General features: G+C 43.3%; 1 protein-coding gene across 2 annotated transcripts in view; it reads right to left on the bottom strand.

The window, feature by feature from the left end:
• Positions 1 to 7,742: 7,742 nt before the first annotated feature.
• The window catches only part of HTR1F (5-hydroxytryptamine receptor 1F), a 116,303-nt gene continuing 102,757 nt past the window's right edge, over positions 7,743 to 21,288 (bottom strand). The window contains exons 4-6 of one of the 2 annotated variants that reach the window (XM_013187678.3): positions 19,061 to 19,194; positions 17,961 to 18,145; positions 7,743 to 12,399 (exon numbers count right to left, since the gene is read on the bottom strand). In XM_013187678.3, the coding sequence (XP_013043132.1) occupies positions 11,261 to 12,361 (1,101 nt within the window). In that variant the 5' untranslated portion in view covers positions 12,362 to 12,399; positions 17,961 to 18,145; positions 19,061 to 19,194 and the 3' untranslated portion in view covers positions 7,743 to 11,260. The remainder of the gene's footprint in view (positions 12,400 to 17,960; positions 18,146 to 19,060; positions 19,195 to 21,288) is intronic. The other variant, XM_013187686.3, reaches the window with a different exon arrangement.

The raw sequence follows: 21,288 nt of genomic DNA, 5'->3' as shown, positions 1-21,288 counted from the left end.
GTCTCAATCAGTACTTCCTGCAGTGCTTGGCTCTACCACATGGGAAACCATTCAGTCCCTTTTCCCCTCCCCTTCCCCAGTGTGCTCTCATGACAGCAGCACATCAAGAAATTATTAATTGTAACGCTTCCTCCTTCCTGACTCCATGTTGTTACTGTATTTTAATGCCTCTCTTCTCTTTATTTCCATCCTTCTCAAGAGAGACAGAGGCAGATGGAGAAGACCAGTCATAAAAACTTGAACGCTGCTGTGATTGTGTTGCTGAGTTTCACGCTGTTAACTCAGACAGACAATACTGATAAAGCACGCCTCCTCTGGGCTGTAATTGCCCATCCATGCACTCCGCAACCTGTTCAGACCCATGTATTCCAGCTGCAGCCCAGCAAGCCAGCACCGAGGGAATGTGAGCCTTCAAACTCCCTGGCTGCTGCTCTTCAGAATGTGTGTCTTACGTGCTCACTGTTCTACAGATTGGTACGATTTGTGACCTGCTGCCCAGTATGCCACCAAATCCAGGGACTCTGTCAGTAGAATTTAACTGAAAATATACAATGACAGTGAGATTTAAGTTATGGTGAAGCACAAGTGTTTTTTTTTTTTTTTCCTTCCTAGCATGAGATTTCAGTTACTGACCAGTCTGTAACTTCAAAGCACAGTTCTCCATTGCCTCATGCCTTGCTTTGTCCTTTACACCATTACAATATGACAGGAGTTACAGCTTTTGGAAATGAAGATGTTTTGGCTGCTTTACACAGTTTTGTGCAATTGCAAAAGGTAGCGAAGAGCAACTGTGAATGATGTCTCTGGCCTGGTAACCACAGCTGAGGCTGAATCAATAGCAGTCACTATACTTAATGTCATTATTTTCTTAAATGGAGGGGTGAGTTGCTATTTTGTATGTGCCTGGTATTGCTCATGACTCCTTAAAATTTAATACTGAAATAAAAATATAATAACGTACAATGAAAGAGCTTCTCTAGAAACTGTCTTAGAAACTTTTAACCTGCAGCTGATACCTATGCTATTAGAATTTATCAGGGGAGCTGATCTCTGGTGATCTGTAATTTTTTTAATGTACATTTTCAAACTGTGTAGGTGTTTCAGCACATCATTTCAAATGACAACCCTTCCTGACCTTTGCTCGAGAGGTCTCACAGAAGTTGTTGAACTCCCCAGACCTGTCAGCTTTAATTTAAATACCCTGGAGCCTCCCTCAGCTAACAAAATGTTATAGAGACATAAATTACTTCAATCTTGAAGTGTCAATGAGAGGGAGCAAATGTCACATCCCCTTCTCCTACCTAGGAAAACTCCAGTGCCTCTGGCAGTTGGTTTCCCAGAAGTCTCGTGCTACAGAAGTGAGCATTAACCCAAAGGAAAGTTATATTAATCTCTTTTCCCTTCTCTCAGCCATGCAGTCTTTAACCAGCTGTGTGCTTGGCAGTTACTCTTGGGCTACTGTCCTAGTAATTATCCTGTTTGTTGCCGGGCATGTTAATCAGCCTTAGTCTGAAACTCTTTGTGTACACACTTGTGTCTGCGTGCAACTAATTACAGTAAGCCTTGACACCAGTTGTTAATGATCAAGCCCTAAATGAAGGGGAATGCAGGTGGATGCATGGGGTCTGAGCACAGCTCTGTCTTGCTGGGAGGGATCCTATAGGGAAGGCTTCCCAGCTCCTCAGGCCCTTCATGTTGGCAGGTGTTGACCCCCACCCATGGGTGCACCCACACGGCCATGTACTCGGTACTGATGATTGCTTGGTGTGGGCATGGGGCAACGCCACCGGTGACATGGGAGTCAACAGAGAATGGAGGCAATGCTGCTGCTGGAGTCAACCCTTTGGGTGGGGGAGGAAAGAGGCCAGGAAGGCACAGCCCCCGGCTGCCCGGTTGGTGAAGGCTCCGCGGGCCGCTGCCGGGAGGGAGGCGATGGCCTTGGGGCTCGGCCTCCCCAGCGCCGGCGCGGCGCGTCCCGGGGCCGCTAGGGGGAACCGCCCGCCCGGGAAATGGCGCCTGCTCCGCTCCGCTCGGCCGGGCCCGGCCCGGCGGCTGCTGAACGGACGGCCCCAGCGGGGCATGGGGAGTGCGGATATGGGGGCTGTGATCTCTCTGGGGGCACACGAGATAGGGGCAGTGACCCAAATCCTGATATTGTAGCAGGTTGCCTTAGGCACGAATGTCCCAGGATGGTTAGAGAAATTAAAAAAAATAATAATAAAAAAAAGTCTCCTGTTTCTCCTATGCGCTCCCCCCCCCCCCCCCCCCCCCCCCCCCCCTGTTCATACAACGTGTGATTTCTCACCTCTGGTTCCATTGGCCTTTATTTTCAAAGCCTGTTCAATAAATGTAACCAAGCCCGGGGCTCCACAATGGCTCTACATCGTCAGAGTCAGCGAGCTCCTTGAGCAGGTAGATGAGCTGCAAGCCTGCTTGGCATTTTTTGGCTGTGGTTTTGCCTCCCCCTGCTCCTCCCTGTGCCTGCAGGAGCATGGCTCCGATGAGGATGGGATTTGGTGTTGGCTGCCTGTGGGGTCTGCAGCAGCAAGCAGTCGGCAGAGGGTTGGGTTCAGGCTGCAGTTGTGCAGGCCATGGAGCACGCGGTGGCTGAGGGAAAGCTGCTCAGCCCTTGGAGAGCTTCCCAGCTCCGGCAGCACGGCAAGGCCTCCTGGTATGTCCCACCGGGTAGCCTGCACCTGCTCCCCCCTCTTGACTGCGGTGAACCCCTCAGCATGCCATTTGGGTGCTCTTTTAATGCTTGGTGGTGGCGTGGCACAAGTGGCCCTGTGTTCACAGTAGTGGTATGGCTTCAGATTTGGGATTACTTTGGTAAGAAAACACTCCACAGGAGGAAGAGAGGCCAAATTCATCCCTCAGGGAAAGCCTGCTCTGCTGTTCTGTCTTTTCTCCTCCTCCCTTACAGTTTTTTCATCTGTGCTGTTTCCTTGCCTGCACGTTCATCATCAGTGCATCTCTCCTCTTCAGTTTTCCTCGTGCAGTAGAGGAAAAGAGAAGGCAGAAGAGGTGTCATCCCATAGCCTTCTTTGTTCCCCTGAAGAATCTTTAAATGATCTCTTTTGTCCAGTAATATAATATGAGCCAAAATTTCCTCTGAAAGTAACTCATTCTTCATTCAAGGTGTGCATTGTGCTGTGGGTAAGAACAGTCAGACCACAGAGTGGAGTGAGTAGAACGGATGATTCAGAGAAGTGTTCCTTGATTTATTTTCTCTTGTATCTAGCCTTTTATTTCATTCTCTGTCTTGTTTGCAGGTTTAGAGCCTGGAGAGTTTTTTTTGTTTTGTTTTTTTTTTTTGGTGCTGCTTTCTGTTGTTATTCTCCAGTCAAACAAAAAAGAGGAGTCATGGAGTAAATTGATTATAAAGTGCCTTAACTCCATGTTCAGTGAGTTGGAGATGGGTGAAGGCCAGGCTGGCAGGGGACCGGGGAGGGTAGGGTTGGCATACACGAGAGTATTGAACGAGGAGAGGCAGAAACTGTGGTAATGGTTTGATTTTGTGTAACTTGTGTTTGGGCAACATAAAGCTGAACGAATATCCCCAGCTAGTTCTAAAGCTAGGGGCAAGTCTCCATTTAACACTTCCTGTGTTCAAGGTGGCTTTTGAGAGGGGTAGAGGATAATGTTGAAATGTAGGTATGATTTGAAAAGATGTGCTTTGATAGTACTATTTTTTTTTTCTTTGCTCTCTGTAGCTTTTTAAATCCCAGTACTTAATAGTTTCCCAGTCTCACTGGCTTCGTGTGCCTGGTGCTGACCAGTATTATCACACTGATCTTTGAGAAGGATCCTGTGTGCTCAGATACAGAGTGCTGTACTGGCCCTGTATGTGCTCACGTGTATGTTCTCCTTCTCTGTGCTCAGCCCCCAGGAGGTTCCAGGCAGCTTCAAAATAAACTTGCACTTGAGTTCAAACAAGTTTGTTTCAAGGCTCCCTGGCACTAGAAGGAAAAAAATGTTCTGTCTGTCTCCTCTTGTTTTTCTCCTTCCCCTTTTCTGATTTGCTTCAATCCATAGCTCGTTTTCTTCTCTCACACTACTATGTGATTTCTTGTACAGTTCAACAAAGGGAAGTCCAAAGCCCTTCACCTGGGGAGGAACAACCCCAGGTGCCATTACTTTCTGGGGGATGACCAGCTGGAATGCAGCTTTGCAGAAACTGCCTTGGGGATGCTGGTGGGCACAAGGCTGAACATGAATCAGCAATGTGCCCTTGCTGCAAAGAAGGTCAACAGCCTCTTGGACTGTATTAGCAGGAGTGTTGCCAACAGTTGGAGGAATGTATGAGGTGATCCTTCCTCTCTGTTCACCGGTGAGGCCACACCTGGAGTACTGTGTCCAGTTCTGGGCTCCCCAGTATAAGATATGCAGGGACATCCTGGAGAGAGTTCAGCAAAGGACTACTGAGGTGATTAAGGGACTGGAGCATCTCTCATAAGAGGAAAGGCTGGGAGAGCTGTGACTCTGCAGCCTAGAGGAGAAGACTCAGGTGGGATTTTGTCAGTGTGTATAAACACCTGAAGAGTGGGTGTAAAGAAGATAAAGCCAGACAAGCTCTTTTCAGTGTTGCTCAGAGATGGGACAAGAGGCAGCGGGCGCAAACTAAAACACAGTGGGTTCCACGTGAACATCAGGTTTTTTTTTTTTTTAAACTGCGAGGGTGACTGAGTAATGACACTGGTATCACAGAGAAGTTGTGGAGTCTCCATCCTTAGAGATACTCAAAAGCCATCTGGACATGGTCCTGGGCAGCCTGCTCTAGGTGGCCCTCCTAGATGATCTCCAGATGTCCATTCCAGTCTTGACCATGCTGTGATTCTAGCACTGGGTTTGGAAATGTTCACTTCTCTTGTTTAGTATGCTAAATAGCACTCTGGGACCTTATCCAGACTGAGGTGTCCACTTCCCTGGGCTTCTGGTTTCCTACCTGTAAAATGGCGATAAGACCTACCTACCTCAGATAATTAGTTAATTAATATTTCTTCTACACTTTGAAAGCAAGGTGGGAGAATTTGACAAAATGCAAAAGACTGCCAATGAATGAAGTTAGAAACAGTCTAATGGTAATATAGCTTATATTTGTCTGTGAAAATTAAGGTCATGCTTGGCTGTAATATAAATATCTTGCTTGGAAAACTAGTTTGGGTTCAAAAGGACCTTGGTTTACTTGCTGTCAAAGTAGTTGTGGAAGAAAAATGCACATCAAGTCCTTACCTTAAATTTTTATTATCTTAAATTACTATCTCTTTGCATTTACCCAAGCTGAAGACTGACCTCAAGCTTCAGAGCTGAGCTTTGTGATAACAGGGTATGCAAGCCCTGTACTGACCAGCACAAAGCTGATACAAAACTGTCTTGCTAAACAAGCCAGAAGAGCTGACAGAGCCCAGCTAAGTTAGGATAGAAAATAAGGTGCAGGAAATGACCAGATGACCGAAGGGACCGTCGATACCTTTTTGGACTTCCTTTGCCACAGAAGATGGGACAGATGCTGGACTGCTTTTTATTTTGTTGCTAGCTAGTGCTGACTGAGCTTGCTGCTGGTGGCATTCTGCTTGAAGAGATCTCTTTTTGCACCTGGTCGGGCAGCAGTGCTGGCCTGTGTTGAGCCCACCTGACCCCAGTCTGGTCAGGTTGCCTCCTGGCTACCTCCAAAAAAGTAAGAGATATGAAAGCTTTTTTCTGTTTTTGCTGTGGATAAAAACACAACTTTGCTCTTGCCAGTTAATGGTGTGTGTTTTTGGAGCAGGTATCTTATAGTGACTACCACTTTAGAAAGGGTTGGAGTGCAAATGGGGTGATTTCTTATTTCATGGCTGTGGACTACGTTATGCAGCTTTGTACTGTGAAATACAGGAAACCGGGCTTAGCCAAAAGTGAGTTGCTTAGCAGATGCTTGCTGTCATACAAATTAGCCACAGCTTTTGCATCTTGGAGTACTGCCAGCAGAGAGCTAGTTATTGCATTAAACATCTACTACCAGTCATGATCTAAACTGAAGCAAGAAGATTAATTACTCCTCTAGCTTTAACTTAGCACTTAGCACTTTTTTTTGTGGTATCAAACATGGTTTTTATCTTTAAATCCAAACTATAATATACTGCTCTGAGTTTGAAATCAATGAATGTATGGGGGGAACAGGAAAAGATTTAATTTAGTGAGAGAAAATATTGTGTATGTATAGGACCTATCTCATTTTAAAGTGGAAAAGGAAACATTTTATTAGTGCAACTCATCTGTTATATAGCAATTCATACCTTCAAAACTGTAGTTTAAATAAATATATGCCTTAAAGAGTGGATACAATTGATTTGAACTACTAGTGGATAAAAAATAAATGTTCAATAAGCACCTTCTTTCACTTTTTACTCTGCCTCAACTGAGATTTTTAATACATAATTGTACAGATTGACTAATGAAGCACAGTATCTTTTCCTTACCTAAAAATATTTCTTTGCAATTATTTTGAGTTGCAAAGTTCTTACTTAAACTCATCTGAACATGGAGTAAACAACTGGATTGTAGAAAATTCAGACTTCACTATTTTCCTGAGGATATAAGATTTTTTCGGTCATTGCTGTCTGTTATGAGAGGGATTTGACACCAGAAAGGCTGTTTTGGATCGAATTGGTAACCTTGTCTGTTCATGCCAATGCTGCTGACTGTTGCCTGTTCTGTTCTCTGTAATCTTCTTAGCCAAGCTCTGTATCACCAAAGCTTTGATTTCTTGAGTTACTAGATGATGTCTAGAAACCCTAGGTCATAGAAATGTTTATATTTCTTTTAAAGGCTTACCCTTCCTGGTTAAAGAGAGAGGAAAAAAAAGAATTAGAAATTAGTGTCCCCAGAAGACAAATGGAAAATCCCTAAAAATAATAAAAATCTGTTTAATTCATTTCAGGATTGTGCAGGGGAGGGGATATCAAAACATTGCTGGTATTTTTCGTAGTTCTGATATTGTTAGTATTGTCCCTGTAGTGCAGCAGCACTTTTCAGAAGAGGTATATGAGATCAAACAGCAGGTAACATTTACTACTTGAGTGCTGGGGTGCTTGCAAGTGCTAGGTTTATGCTCAGTCTTTACAGGGCTGCTACACGGGCTTCCTCATGTTTTTCTTGCAGCCTTTTTTCTTTGGTGCGCAGAGTTCAAAAAAGTCCTTCCTTTCAACAGCTACAGCGGTGACTTTCTGTTTCCCTTATGCAAAGGAATCTTAAATGCAAAGGTCAAATAAATAATACTGCGTACTTGCCTAGAAATAACGTGCTAAGTTTGTAACTACTGGAGAAAATGATTTGGTACATAGTTATTTCTGTGTACCTCCCTAACACCAAGAACAATTAGGCACCAGCTGAAGGCAGTGACTGCCAAAAGCACATTTGGATGAAGTGGGTGTTTCTGGGTGGTACAGTCATGCATTAACAAGTGTGACTGCATCACTAAAACAAAAGTGTATTCGTAGCCCAACCCCTCTGTAGGGATGTGCTCTCCTCAAGAGGAAAGGACATCAATAAAGCATTTGGCAGGGAGGAAAAGTGAAGGACTGAGCACAGAATAATGAGGTGTATTTAACTGCTTGCTGTTAGCAAAAAACATCTACCTGAACTGCATATAGTGTTCACAGCTGCTTCAGGAATCATCCTCTGTGAAAGATGAAGTGGGAGCAGGTCAGCTGCTCCAAATCCAGTTCCCTAGGTGTTAGAAGAAATATAAATTGATGGGTGGGTAGGTAGGCAGCAAGCAGCAACTGGGAGGGCAGCTACACCAGTGACAGGAGCCCAGAAAGCTTCACACAAAGCAGAGGATATGTAAAACCCTTTCCTTCAATACACATGCACTCTTCTGATAGAGTTAAGAAAACAGACTTTTTTTTTTTTTTTTTCTATTTTCTGAAACTGAACTCTTAAAAGGTAAAGAGCTACTTGTAAAAATAGTTCCAGGGCATAAAAATCTTGCAGTCTTGTTCTTGTTCCTTGGATTCAGTACTAAGCTACAGTGGGTGCCTGTGTACCTTCTGGGGAGCGGAAAGCAGCATCCAACAGAAATCTTAACTATTATGCATCTTGAAAGAGGAAGTCAGATTTTTTTCTTAGCACATCACATGCATAGATAAATGCTAGAGATGAAGTGATACTGTGTGGGGACGTAGGATAAAGTGTTTGGCACTATGGAAATTTCAGACACCAAGAATGATGGTCCACAATCCGTAAGTGCTTTTAATAAGATAACTATCTGCTTGTTTGCTTAGATTTCTTGTAGCTGCATCTTCCACCACTGGGTGTTGAAGGGTGAGCAGATACAGCTCAGTGAAAAGGATACAAAAGAAACCACCCTTGCATTTCGAGAAACGTTTAGCAGCTTAAGTAGATCCAGAGTATAATACTGTTGACAGTGCATAAATAACAGCTATTTTCTGTTTATCTACATGCTACTCCATTCTTTGAGCCTTACCATTATTATTTAAATATGAGTATCTTAAGCATCTTTTCTCCTCAGAAACAACCCCTAGTTTTTCTTCCAATTTGCTTTCACAAGGTATTGTCAAATGTTTTACATGTAAGAGGAAAAGCAATATACGCTGCCCTCCAGCAGATACAAAGGGAAAAGCAGGGGAGTGGAAGCTGTGGCTCTAGAAGTCCCATGTTATGACACAGTACTCAGGAAACAAACAGGTCTTCAACCTTAAATGTTTCAGTGTGGTTTCCTTGCAGCCTTCTGCTAATTTGGTAATCCTTTGAGGAAACAATTCTGTGGATCTTTCTGGAGACAGCAGAGCATGGCTGATCTTTAAAATGGTTATTTTCTTTTAGCATAATATAGCCAGTGCTGAGGTCATGGGGGCAGCCGCAGCTGTACTCTGACTGCAGTGGTATCAAGTGTGTTTGCTTATGCTGAGCGCAAGCCAAATTACATGCTGCTGCATCCTAGTGCCTTCAAAATTTAGCTGTGCTACTGCTGCACTAGAGCTATGTGGTGTGACAAGTAAGCTTTCCACTAGGTTCCTGCAGGGGTTAAAATCAGCGGTAAAAGAAATACATGGTTTCTAGTACTTCTGAGTAGTATCTCATTTGGATCTTGATGTGAAAGCAGAATATAGTAAGTTTCAAGTGACAGAAACAAATTAGTTCAATATCTTAGGTCTCAAACCTTGTCATCTTGCATGAAACACCTCTGACAGCTGTTGTGGAAGCTTGTAGCTAGTGGGCAAAATGCAAAAATCATTAAGCTCCACAGTTTGGAATATAAGGGGAGGGAAAGCAGGAGAGAGAAACAACAGAGACAGCATTTTTTTTTCTGGATTTTCTTGTCTAATACAAAATGCTAAAAGTCTCTTGGAAGAAAAACTGCAAAGACCGGTGACACCCTTCCCAAACTAAGGCTCTGTGTAGTGGTCTCATGTCTCAGCTTCTTTGTGACGTCCCAAAGCTGCCAGCCTGTGTGCCAAATCAGAGCATCTCTGAAGGACTGCTGCTGCTGACAGCAGGATTTGTAGTTCCTGTAAGGAGCCTCCAGTCCCTGTTCCTGCTAGACAGTACTGAATGGCTGGCAACAAATGCAAAGCCAGGGTCTTGGTGACGCAGTCTAAATCTGTCTGACCTGAAAAGTGCAAAACCCATCCCTGGGCTCTGTGGTGGCTCTTAGCTACTCATCTGCACCATGGGGGTAAATGCCCACTGTCTTGTTAGTACCCTTAGCTGCTGATAAACTTGCACTGATAGTTTTGAGGCAAGGGCTGTTGCACTTTTTAGTGCTGTGTCTTGGTGTCTAGAGTATGTAAATCAAGACTGGCCAAGGTGCTGTCTTTGAGGCCTTTGCAGGCAGCCCACTAAAGGCCTTGTTCATCGTGGCTATCTTTGGCTGAACCAGTTGGCCGGGAATGGCTGGAGTGCGTACAGGTCCCTTCAGCTCTGCTGGGACTGAGGACTGGGACTAGATGCTCTGGGGGAAGTGGGGGTTTGGAAGCGCCAGGCCATGTGCATCCCACAGGATTCCCTTCCCAAGTGTATGCTGCTGACTGAGATCCCTCCCCCTGCCCTTTCTGGAGAAGCTCCTGAAGGACCTTTTCTGGGGACCCACAGTGCTGGCACTGCACTCGGTCCCTTCTTTCTCAAATGGCTGGGAAGAGGGTGCACAGCCCTAGCGCTTGAGGCAGTTGAGAAAAGACTCGGGGGATGTTAGGCTTCGGGCCTAACCGGCTTCTAGCATATGCTGAGCTGGAGCTTCAGTAGGTGGCCCTCAACCCAAGCTCACTGAGACACTTGCCATCAGCAATGCTCTAGTGGCCCTGGCACAAGCTGTGTGGCGGGATTTGGTGTTCAGAAAGTTGTGGGGGCCGTGCCGGCTAGGCATATGAGGTAGGGCTGAGGGAACAGGGAGTATTTCATGTTTCTCTCCTTTCTAACATCCCCATGAGGAGGACCAGCTGCTCTTTATGAGGTAAACTCTCCATAGTCCCTACTGAAATGGTGTCTCTGAGCACCAGGCACTGTGTGCACGCAAATCACGAGGTGCCCTGACTACCAGCCATTCCCCTGCGGCTGTGTCCATGTCTGTCTTGGGTGTGCAGTAGCAGAGGGCATGAAACAGTGGCTCGCTATGAACTGGTAACCCATGAAAGTGCCTTGACTACTGCTGGGGCATAACCCAGGGAAGTCCTTCATCTAGGGGAGAAGGCAGGGCTACAGCTGCACTCAACTAGTTAACAGAGGATGACGCTAGGTATGTTTAAAGCTACTACCCTTTGCTGGGAATGGCTTGGCTCTATGCTGCAGGCCTGTGACAAATTAATAAAGTTTTTAATTCTAAGCTGTATTTTCTATCTTATTGATAATAGAAACCAAAACCTGTGTGGTGTTTCACTTAAAACTTCATTGGTTAGTTGTTGCTTTTTTTTTTCTTTCTGATTTTGTTTCTTTGTTTTGTCTACTTCAAGCATGTATTTCCTTTATGTTTAAGGTAATACCTGAATGCTTCAAACTAGGTGGCTCTGCAAATCACAGGTGGGTCAGGGTCACAATGAGTAAATGCTACCTCCTTTTCCAGAGCAAAACCGATCCCAGAAGATCCATCTCTTTAAAACTTGGGCAATTTATGCTCCAAGTACTACTAATACAAAAGAGTCATTATGTAAATGCAGAGTCTTGGTGTTTCTCCTTAAATACAACAAATGTGAACTCAGTTATATAAATTTATACATGTTAAAAAACCCCAATGAATATGTTCTTCTTATATGAACAAAAGCTCTTAGAAATATTGCCTACACCGCACAAGCTTCTGGAATGCTTTCTTGAAATCTTCATTAAAGATTGTGTAGATTAGAGGATTAATAAGGGAATTGATATATCCCAGCCATGCTAGGAAATTAGACATGTCTTCTGAGATGTGACATCTTTCACAGGTATTAACAACTACTTCTTTTACAAAAAAAGGGAGCCAGCAGATCACAAATGCCCCCAGGATCAGACCCAGAGTAGTTGCTGCCTTTCGCTCTCTTGTGCTAGAGATTCTCTGTTTTTTCCAGGACTTCTCGTGCTTAGATTCAGACCTGGGGCTTCGTACGGTGATATTGATTTTATCGCAGTCCATCAGTGGATCTGATGTCTTCTCTGTTGTGCTGGGCATTGAAGCCAATTTGGTGCTTCTTTCACCTGTGTCCAAAAGGACCTGTCCATTTACCTCCTCCCTGACGATCCGGCTGACGCTTCTTCTGTGAAATGTTTTTGCTGCCTTGTATATCTTGTAATAAAGGATTAGAATCAAGGCCAATGGGATATAGAAGGCGCCAAACGTAGAGTAAATGGTGAAAACAATGTGGTCATGTTTGATGATGCATTCATCATCCCTGCTGGTTGTCTGGTGCCGCCAAAACAAAGGCGGCATGGAGATAAAAATGGATATGATCCATACCACTGCAATCATGATGCCAGCATGCTTCGGTGTCCTTTTCCGTGCATATTCCACAGCATCCGTGATTGCTCTGTACCGATCCAAAGCAATGGCAGAGAGATGCAAGATGGAACACGTGCAGCATGTAATATCCACGCTCAGCCAAATGTCACACACCACTTGCCCCATGATCCACGTCTCCTTTACAATGTAGGCAATGCTGAAGGGCATCACTAGGACTGCCACAAGGAAATCAGTCACTGCAAGAGAGCAGATTAAATAGTTGGCGGGGTGGTGGAGCTTTCTTGTCACAATTATTGCAGTCATCACAAGAGAATTGATGGCTGTTGTCATTAGTGCAAGTACAGACAAGGTAATGGAAATGAGAATCTTGGATGTCACCCATTTGAATAGTTCTTCTGACGTACTGTTTTGTTCTGTTGAGTTTATTAAATCCATGTTCCCTTTTAAAGGTGATCTTTACCAGTAGAAGCTACCTGTTAGAAAAATAAAAACACTTCAGAAAGTGCATCTTTGTTCTGTAGAGAGCCTTCATTTTTGTTATCTTGAAAGACTGTGGGCCCCAAAATTACAGGAACATCAGACTTATCATTAGAAATGATTCTGGCTCTAGACAGATTTTCCTGGCTAACACGATGTGGGATGCTCTGCCTTCTCTTTTTCCTTGGTCGTGCTGATGGGAAGGGTATGTTTGCACAGCAGGGGAGAGGAGCGTGCAGTGGTGCCTGAGATGGCACTGCCCCGCAGGGTGCTGCAAACTGTGGCAGGGAACAGCCAGCCCTGTCCCTTCAGCAGGCAGTGGCATCCATGTGGCACCCATGGTGCAGAGCCAGCCTTTTGCTAAATGCTTGGATTGTAGTGGGTTCTCAAAACTGGTTATACATGGGCAATCTCATCCTAAGGTAAGTACTGACACTGCCTCTAGGCTAATGCTGGCTACTCTGCTGAGCAATGTAAACACTATTGAAAACTTTAATCCACAGGAAGTTGGTATAATACTTCTTTTCTCTATATGAATCCATTCTTTCCCATCAATACGAGTCCTTCCTCGTGGGCTTTCTAAACTTGGACATAGTTTTCTAGAGAAACCAGTAAAGTGAACAATTGCTCTATGAGTATGAGAAGAAGAAACATTTACATGTTGAAAGTTTCATTCCTCCTATGCAACTCTAAAATTAAACGGCTGGATATATTTTAAATCTTCAGATGTCTGGCTTATTGTCTAACTGAAATATTATGCGTAGATTAGACTCTTGAAAACATCATTACATTCCTCAAGTTTTGCTGTTCTCTGGTTGCTGCCATAGAAAACTGCACAGAACTTGAATGTTGATTGTTCCACTAGCGACTATCTCTGCGGAAACAGTACAACTCCTCTTATGGCTCCGCAGGAAGTAAAAAGCAGGGAAATACTGATGAAATGAATGCTCAGTTGTGTTCTGGGGAAGTGCTGTTCCACCCTGCACTCTTATCAAGGAGGGTTTCTGAGCACATTGCAGGCTGGAGCTGAAGTAGAAGTTTCCAGCTTTTTAGTCTAGAGCTTGTAACTCACAGTAAGATGATCAGATCATCCTCTTGTGAGTTTTGACATGCGATTTCCTGTGCGTGGAAGACCTACCAGATGAACCTCTAAGTAGGGTTTCCTCTGACCAGTCCTGGACTGTAGTAAGTGGGTTGCACTTGCGTTGCACTGGATGCCAGAAATAGGGAAATATATGAAATAAATGAAATTTTTATTTTTTTTTTTTTTCTTAGGAAAAAAAGGGTCTCATTAATATAACTAAAGCTTTTTGGTATTGTGCTGAAGTGGCTTAAAAAATCTCATGTACTGTATATAACCTTGGTCCCTTGGACCAATTTAGTTTGATATTCTAACCCAGGCAATGCTTAATATGCTATTGGGTTACTCAAAAGAGTTTTTGACATTACTTGACCCCACCGTTTAATTGTATGGAAGGACAAGGAGAGGAAACATTTTATTTGGTGTTATTTACAAACACTACACAGAATCTTGTCCTGTACATGAGCTGATTACAGCATGCACATGCTCTTTTTCTCTCTGCATCCCTCTCTCTGAACTTGAAATTCACTTCACATGCATAAAATAGATCTTTCGTCATGTCAGTGTCACCTTAAAACCCCCTGAATCCACAGTAATTGTTAGGTTGCAGATATTTTTGTCTATAGCTAGCTGCCTTCCAGAGAAGGAACAGGCAAGTATAGTATTATCTGGTGAATGTTCAACCTCTGCTAAATAAATCTTCATTTCTGAGCTTGAGTAAATACATGGGAAAAAAATACTTATTGGGAAATACTAAGTCTTCTGTTGATATCCAGCAGTTGATCATATTTTAAAACAGTTACTCATTATGGTTAATTTCCTTATAAGTTTCTGATTCTTTAGATATTAGTCTTTAATTGCAAGCAAGCAAAAAGCAATTTAGATATAATGAAAGTTGATTAATAGCTTTTGAAAGATTATTCGGTTTGAGGCTGTGGAGTAAGGAAAATGGTATGGGTGGGTTCACAGAACTGGTGTGTAGGAATAAGTAGGTTTCCTTAGGACTGCAGTGATTGTGAGGCTCTTTGTAAGAAGCGCAGTGATGGCAATGCACTTACTTGCCATGTGTCTCTTTCTGTGGTTTTAAGATTGTCAGCCAGCATGCTCTGATTTCATTCAGGCTGACAGCATGGGCTCATAGCAGTATTGAAGACTGCCACCCAGGTTTTCAGCATGCTGCTGTTAGATACCCGTGCTGGGGTCTCCCATTCATGGGATATAACGTGCGCTTTAACGGCACCCATCTGGAATCCCACCCTTCTGTTCCTATGTGGAGTGTTAAGACCTTCTGCTGTTGCCTTCAGAGCCCCAGCAGCATGTGTCCAGGGTGGTCCCCATGGGATGCTGTGCAGACCAAGGAGTGTGGCACCATCCAGGGTGGGCAGAGGTCTGGCAACAAGATCTGCCCTCCAAGGTGGTGGCTCCCTCTGAGGCTCTGGAGCCCATCTGCTGGCTGTGCTGTTTGGGGCTGATGGTCATAGTTTGATGGCTTGCCTGTCCAAGTGGGATGGCGGGCCTCCACTAACCATGGCGGGAGTTTGTGCAAGGTTATTGGGGGATTGTTAGCTAAAAATACTGTTTTATAAATAAGTAGAGTTAAAAGCCTGGCAGCATTTAAGGACTGCCACTTCTGTCTCTCGTGATCACTTACAGGATGAACTAATTCTGGATTTCCTCTTGCAAAGTTGAACTCGGCTCAGTCAGTGGCTGTCACTGGCTTTGGTTCTCAGCAAGCAACAGAACCATTTTTAGGAGTATGAAGGGTGATCCTGTAAACAGTGCGCTGGATTGGGATGCAGGGGAGCTGGCTTCTACCCCTCTGCAGGAGGCTTTCCTTGTCAATCTTGTGTAAATTCATTCAAGTGCTTCAGTTCATGTTCTATAAAATAGCTACAGGATTACTTCCCTGCAAACCCACTTTGCATACATATGTTGTCTTCTCTTAGCAGCAGAAATTATCCATTGTATGCATTTAGTACAGGAAGCATCTAATCTCAGGTGGTGCCCCCGGGTGCTGTAGGTATACTGGCGTAACTACACACCGTACTTGGAGTTTGGACTTTGCTGTTAGCCCCACGTGAGTCTACAGAGCAAGACTTACAGCTAAAAAAGACTTCAAAAGGAAGCACAGAAGACTTTGTGCCCTCTTGATGAAGGAAAACAATCTTACAGTCATGCTGAACTGAAGATCTGTATTCTAATATAAGATGGGTTCAGCGGTGAGATATATGTATTTTCAAAGCAATTCTTACAGTCTAGATATTTTTAAGGCTACTTTTGTGCAACTGGCTACTCAGTGTCCCTTTTGAAGGATGAAGCTTCCTATTGGAATACATGGAATACATCTAATCCTGTGGAAGCTGGTTTTCTTTTGTCATCATCTTTACAATATGCAGCTGCTGTTGGAAAACTTTTGAAAGCCTTGAAGCATCGATTCTGTGCGTTGCATTAATATTCTCCTGAATTTAAGATTAGTGAAAAGGATGTTCTGTGCTTTATCTTCATTATAAATCTTAACAGAGTAAATTATTCTCTAACTGCTATTAAAACACAAGTGTGATGTTTCAGTTGACCCATTGAAATATTATGCTGAACAAGAGCTCTGTAAACAATGGAAGTTGCTGTTTACCAAAGATAGTATGTCTGTTATCTTAGATACGTTGACATTATTATTTTTTTGAGGAATTAGCCACTTCTGTGGATTTTTTTTTCCTTCCTGCCCAAATGCAGCATGATAAGATGACCAGAATGTAAGTATCTCCTTTATTATAAAGGCAACTGTATCATCCAACCTTGTTTAGGAGGCATAAGGGAAAATGTCTGTATAGCTTTATCACAAACATAAATGTTGAATTTTTCCATTGGCAATTCACAGAATAAAGAATGCTGTTTGCTCTCCTCAGTTTTGTAGGAGCATGTGTGCGTGTATTAAACCCATAAACACCCATTTATGTCTGAGATTTACAGAAGAATAATTAAATTGCTCTTGTTCAGTAGCATCAGTCTGTCCTGGTAGGTTTAGAAAACAGCACGCCTCTGCCTTTGCCTAATCTTGGGAAGTAGTTTGAATTTTCTCCAGTTGCTGGAGAAACATGGCTGGGAATGCCTTTGGGAAAGGTGTCATGAGCCTACTGTTTTTGGTCCTGAATTTAACTTGAACTATTAGCTTACAGCTGCTGGAGTTTTTATTTTATTTTATTTTATTTTATTTTATTTCGTGTCTGGCTTTTTTTAAACTGCTGTAAGCACTGTCAGGGAGAAAACTTGATGATTAGAGTTTAATTACTGCTTTTTGCATACAAGTTTTCTGAGTATATTTCGGGGGTGTTTGCTTGTTTTCTGTACATGTGGGGTCCTTACCAAAACATGTTTAGTTTAAAATGTCATCACCAATAGCAGAAGTAGAGTTCAGGAAGCAAAATGAGCAACTAACTGAACTGAGGATACTTAAAATACTCCAGAAAACAGTAGCAGTGTTTGCACTGCCAGGCTGTCCTCTTGACTCCATTGAGTTAATACGAAGTTGTGCCAGTGACATAGAAAGATCCTGGCCATCTCCTCTCACTTAACAGGCTCCAGCTGGCTTTGAAATGATGAAGCATTTCACCTGCTAGTGGGATTCCTTGCTTTATTGGCCAAACTAATCAGTAAGCCAGTTAAAAAGGCCCAGCTTTCTTGCCTTAATGGAAACTGATCCTACAAATATATTTTCCTGATGAGAGGGAAGGCTCTGTGCTTGCATTCAGCCATCTTGTTTTTATCACATGCACAGGCTAGCCAGACACTAGAGGTAAGACTAAAATAACCATAGAATAAGGCAGCTGTAAGTACCAGAATTGCTTGAGAGCTAAAATTTCTTCCAAAAGCAGTATTTATGAGCTTGTAAAAATTCTTCCTGATATGGCTGTCACTGCCTTTAGATACCAACCACATTGTATGCTAATGATAATTAGCTTAGTAGTGATCCATCACATTAAATTTGAGCAGAAGGAAATACTCTTTTGAATTAAACAAATCTGTTTAAAGAGGATGAACTCCTACCAGATTTGGTGGTGGATATGTGCTTTGTTGAGCCCAAACTCTGAAGCCTCACCAGCTGAGAAAGAAAGAGGAACACTCTCATTTGATTTTTAGTGCCTGTCCTTAAAATCTGTTCTTCCCTTAACTCTTCCTAAGGCTCCCAGAGCTACAGTGCATCCCCTAAAATGAAGTAGGGGTGACTGGCTGGTGTGTAAGAGGAGTTACTTGCTGGCTGAAGGCAGCTGCTGCAAACCTGTAGTAAACATTGCCATCCCTGGAATGCAAAGTAAAAGTCCATCAGCAGTTTGAAAGAAGAAACAGAAATCTCAAGGCTGCCATACCTGATCTGCATTGCTATATGCTTGCTGTAGATGTACCTCCCCCTGCTAAGCCACAACTTTAAAATATTTAAATCTTGGTGTGCTGCCAGATATTCTAAAATGGCTGAAAACTTACCTCCTCCTTCCCCCACTTTTTCCCTCTTTTTTAAGAGCTGTATCCGTGTCCATAATTACAAGGTAGAGTTATTTCCAGTCCTTCATCTGTCAGCAAACAATCACATGTGCGTGCTGAAGTAATGCTTTAGAGTCTCTGTTTTGGATCATGCTGTCTCAGTTCATGGGACTGAGCACATTCTGGACCTGAAATGTATTGGTGAGGTAGAGGAATAACTGAAAAGATGTTTAGATTTTGCTGCTTGAGTCTCTGTTAACTGGAGTTATTTATCATTTCTCCTTATAGAAGGTCACAACAGACCCATTTCTAGAAACACAGACCACAAATAACTACAAAACTGCAGATAAATCAATTGAACTAATATCAACTAAAGATAATACAAAATTCTGCCTACCAACTACCCTCTCGGGAGAAGCACAGGTAAATAAATAGGCTTTGCAGCATGCCCTGAATAGCAATATAACACGTGAAGGAAACAAATCTCAGAATCCTGGAGGATATGTGCCTCCAGCTTAGAGATGCACAAAGCCATTTATTGTCTGAGTGCAGGAGCTCTGATTTGTTAGAAAATGGTAAAGAAAAGTCCTTGAATGCAACACACAGAACTTGCACAGTAAACCTGCATCTGATGCTTTTCTTAGCCATGTTACCAATCTAAAAGTCCCTGTGTTGGCAGAATGATACGCTGCAGTATGCTTCGTGTCAGGCACAACAAAGATGATGCTTGCTTTAGTTTTCTGGACAGCTCTTTAAATTCTTTCAGCCAACAGAAATAATTCCAAATGGTTAAAATGACAAACTCTGACAGACTTAGCCCTGAAAGTTACCATCCCAGATGTCTCCTCTGTAATCTTATTGCTCCTGGACCAAAGTCAACAGGATGGAGGTAGTGTTTCCACGGAAGCAGCTGAAATGTAAAGTCTGAGGGCTTGTTCAAGCTGCCAGCGAAGCAGAACTTGCCCTGTGCCTCTGGGTGCTTCTCAGAGAGATGCAGCACCAACTCCCTGAGAGCCGAAGTGAAAGCAGTAACCTCTGGCAAAGGGGCAAAGTGAAGCCCTGCGATAGCTCCTGTCCTCACCTCCCTGTTGTCATCAACTCACCTTCATGTTTCCTATTGAGGCCACAAGAACTCCAGCATGCTGGCTGTGATCCCTTTGCCACGTCTCCCTCCAGAAGGCTGTGGTCCTCGCTTTGCTACTCCACCAGCATTACCAGTTGCTCCACGTTTTCCAGCCTGTAAAACACCAGACTCTTCAAGCCCCAAAGTGACAACCCCACAAAGAGGGATTCACAGGTGTCCCATTTCAAAGGCAGTTCCTGGGGAGGTACCCCCAGAGCTAGCTTTCATCTCAGCCAGGTAACCGAGCAGAGTGCTCAGCAAAACCTGCCTGGGAAGCAGGGTTGCTACCTAGGTGGAGTTAGTCTGTAATGCTCTCCTCCAGGCGTTTGCCATGTTCTCTACTTGCATCCGTTGGATTGCAGCATAGTCTGTTGCTGCTTGTCAAGCCTGCCTGGAGGATACCTCCCCTGCTTATTGTCATCATAGCGTGGCAACTGCTGCATTTGCTTATATGGAAGAATGATGTTCACAAAGTAATTATGCATTCCTTGCTGCTTCGGGTGTTGAAGTTGAGTTTTTTTTTTTTTTTTGTCTCCTTTTGGAAAATTAGTCACTCATCTGTGTTTGCTCTTTATTTCATGTCCCTCTGCCATCTGTTTTAATCTAGCTGAGGGGGATGGGGAGGGGAAAGGCAAGCCAGCTTCCCAGCGAGCACTCTGGGAGTGAGGAAGGAGGAACAGCAAGAATGACATGGTCTACAGCATGACAGGCTTGCTTATATAAAACAGTAAACATGCCTCCCAAATGTAGCTTCAGTTGTTGGTAGCTGGACTGTGAACCTGTTCTGAATTTGATCATTTTGGCTGAAGAAAGCGGAAAAAAACAGACCTATATTCATAATACTGCCAGAGGAGATGGCAGTGATTCATTTTTTGTAGTTCATTAGACTGCAGGGCTCAGTTTCCTTTCCTCTTTGAGGCTGATCTGACTCCACAGTTCAGACCTCTCAGGGCAGTGGTCTGGGTGTAGCTGTCTCTCATATCCTGTATGGTCTGGAAGAGTCCCAGGTCTGGGAGATCCAGGGCCTGGACAACAGTCCCTGTGGAAGCCGTGTAAATAAACATCTGAGAGAAACAAAAGAGTGTCTGGGCATCCCATCGTCCTGTGTGAGCTCTCCACTGGGCAAAACCCACAAGTACTCTGTACAGACAGACAAATTCCTGTATTGTCAACATACTGTCCTTAGAGATGCGTGTCTCCTTGTGTGTGTGTTCAGGGTCCAAGCTAGGATTCCCCATATCTTTAATTTATTTTGCATATAACAGTCTGAAAGGTTCGATTCAACCAAAAGTTTTCTATATTAGGAAAGGATGTTTAAACTTTTTTTCAATTCTGTGGAAGGAAAAGCAAGGTTTTTTTGTTTATTTTGTTTTGAGTTTTTATTTGGTTTGGCAATGAATCAAAGAATCACAGAATTTTATGCTGTGCAGGAGTGGCTTTCTTTAACGATCATCAATTAAATTTGTGCTGCAAGGTGAAAACAGAGAATAGCTGTGCTTATATTTCAAAACACTGCCCTTCAGATAAGGGCTTGAAGCCTGCAGGAATGATAAAGCAGTGTTGGAGCAAGGAGATTAAGAGGTAGCTTTACTTCCTTTGAATGGTAATAAAACACAGCCTTGTTTCTCCCACTTCCCACTCATCCTTATGCTTTGGGGCCAAGTGTTCTTTGCTGGCCCTCAGAGAACACATGCATGCAGTTAGAAGTCAGAAACCTTTTTCATCGATACACCCACCTCTGCAAACCTATTACAAAAAGGGGCTCATCTTTGAGGGGTGGAAAAAGTCTACTAAAGGCCTGCCAACCTGAAAAATCTGGAGGGAAAAATATACTTTTATTTAAAAAATAAAAATAATTATTAATAAAATAATTAACTGAATGCATTTTGGTTAATAAACATTTTGATGGAATGAATCCTGTTACCTGACCTCTAGGTTAATATGTGTACCTTTTGTCTTAGTTCCTTGGGAGTTTGTCTTAATCCAATTAGTCACATTTGATAGTTGGAGCTCATGGGAGTTTCTGATTCTCGGAAGCATTGCTTTAGCCTTTTCTAGTCGTAGTAGAGAGGTGGGTTTTATCTAACATATTTTTCTGTATAAACTCTGAAAACTTTCAATGAGCTGGAAGAAACTGCCTTGTTTACTCCTGGACAGTAAGAAAACAGTCTATCTTCAAATGCGTCTGGAAAAGATCAGCAAAATAAG

The sequence above is a fragment of the Anser cygnoides genome, chromosome 1 (assembly GCF_040182565.1).
Source record: "Anser cygnoides isolate HZ-2024a breed goose chromosome 1, Taihu_goose_T2T_genome, whole genome shotgun sequence".
In the NCBI taxonomy this organism is placed as follows: domain Eukaryota; kingdom Metazoa; phylum Chordata; class Aves; order Anseriformes; family Anatidae; genus Anser; species Anser cygnoides.
Note: the sequence above shows the minus strand (reverse complement) of the source record. Positions and strands in the feature narration are given on the sequence as shown.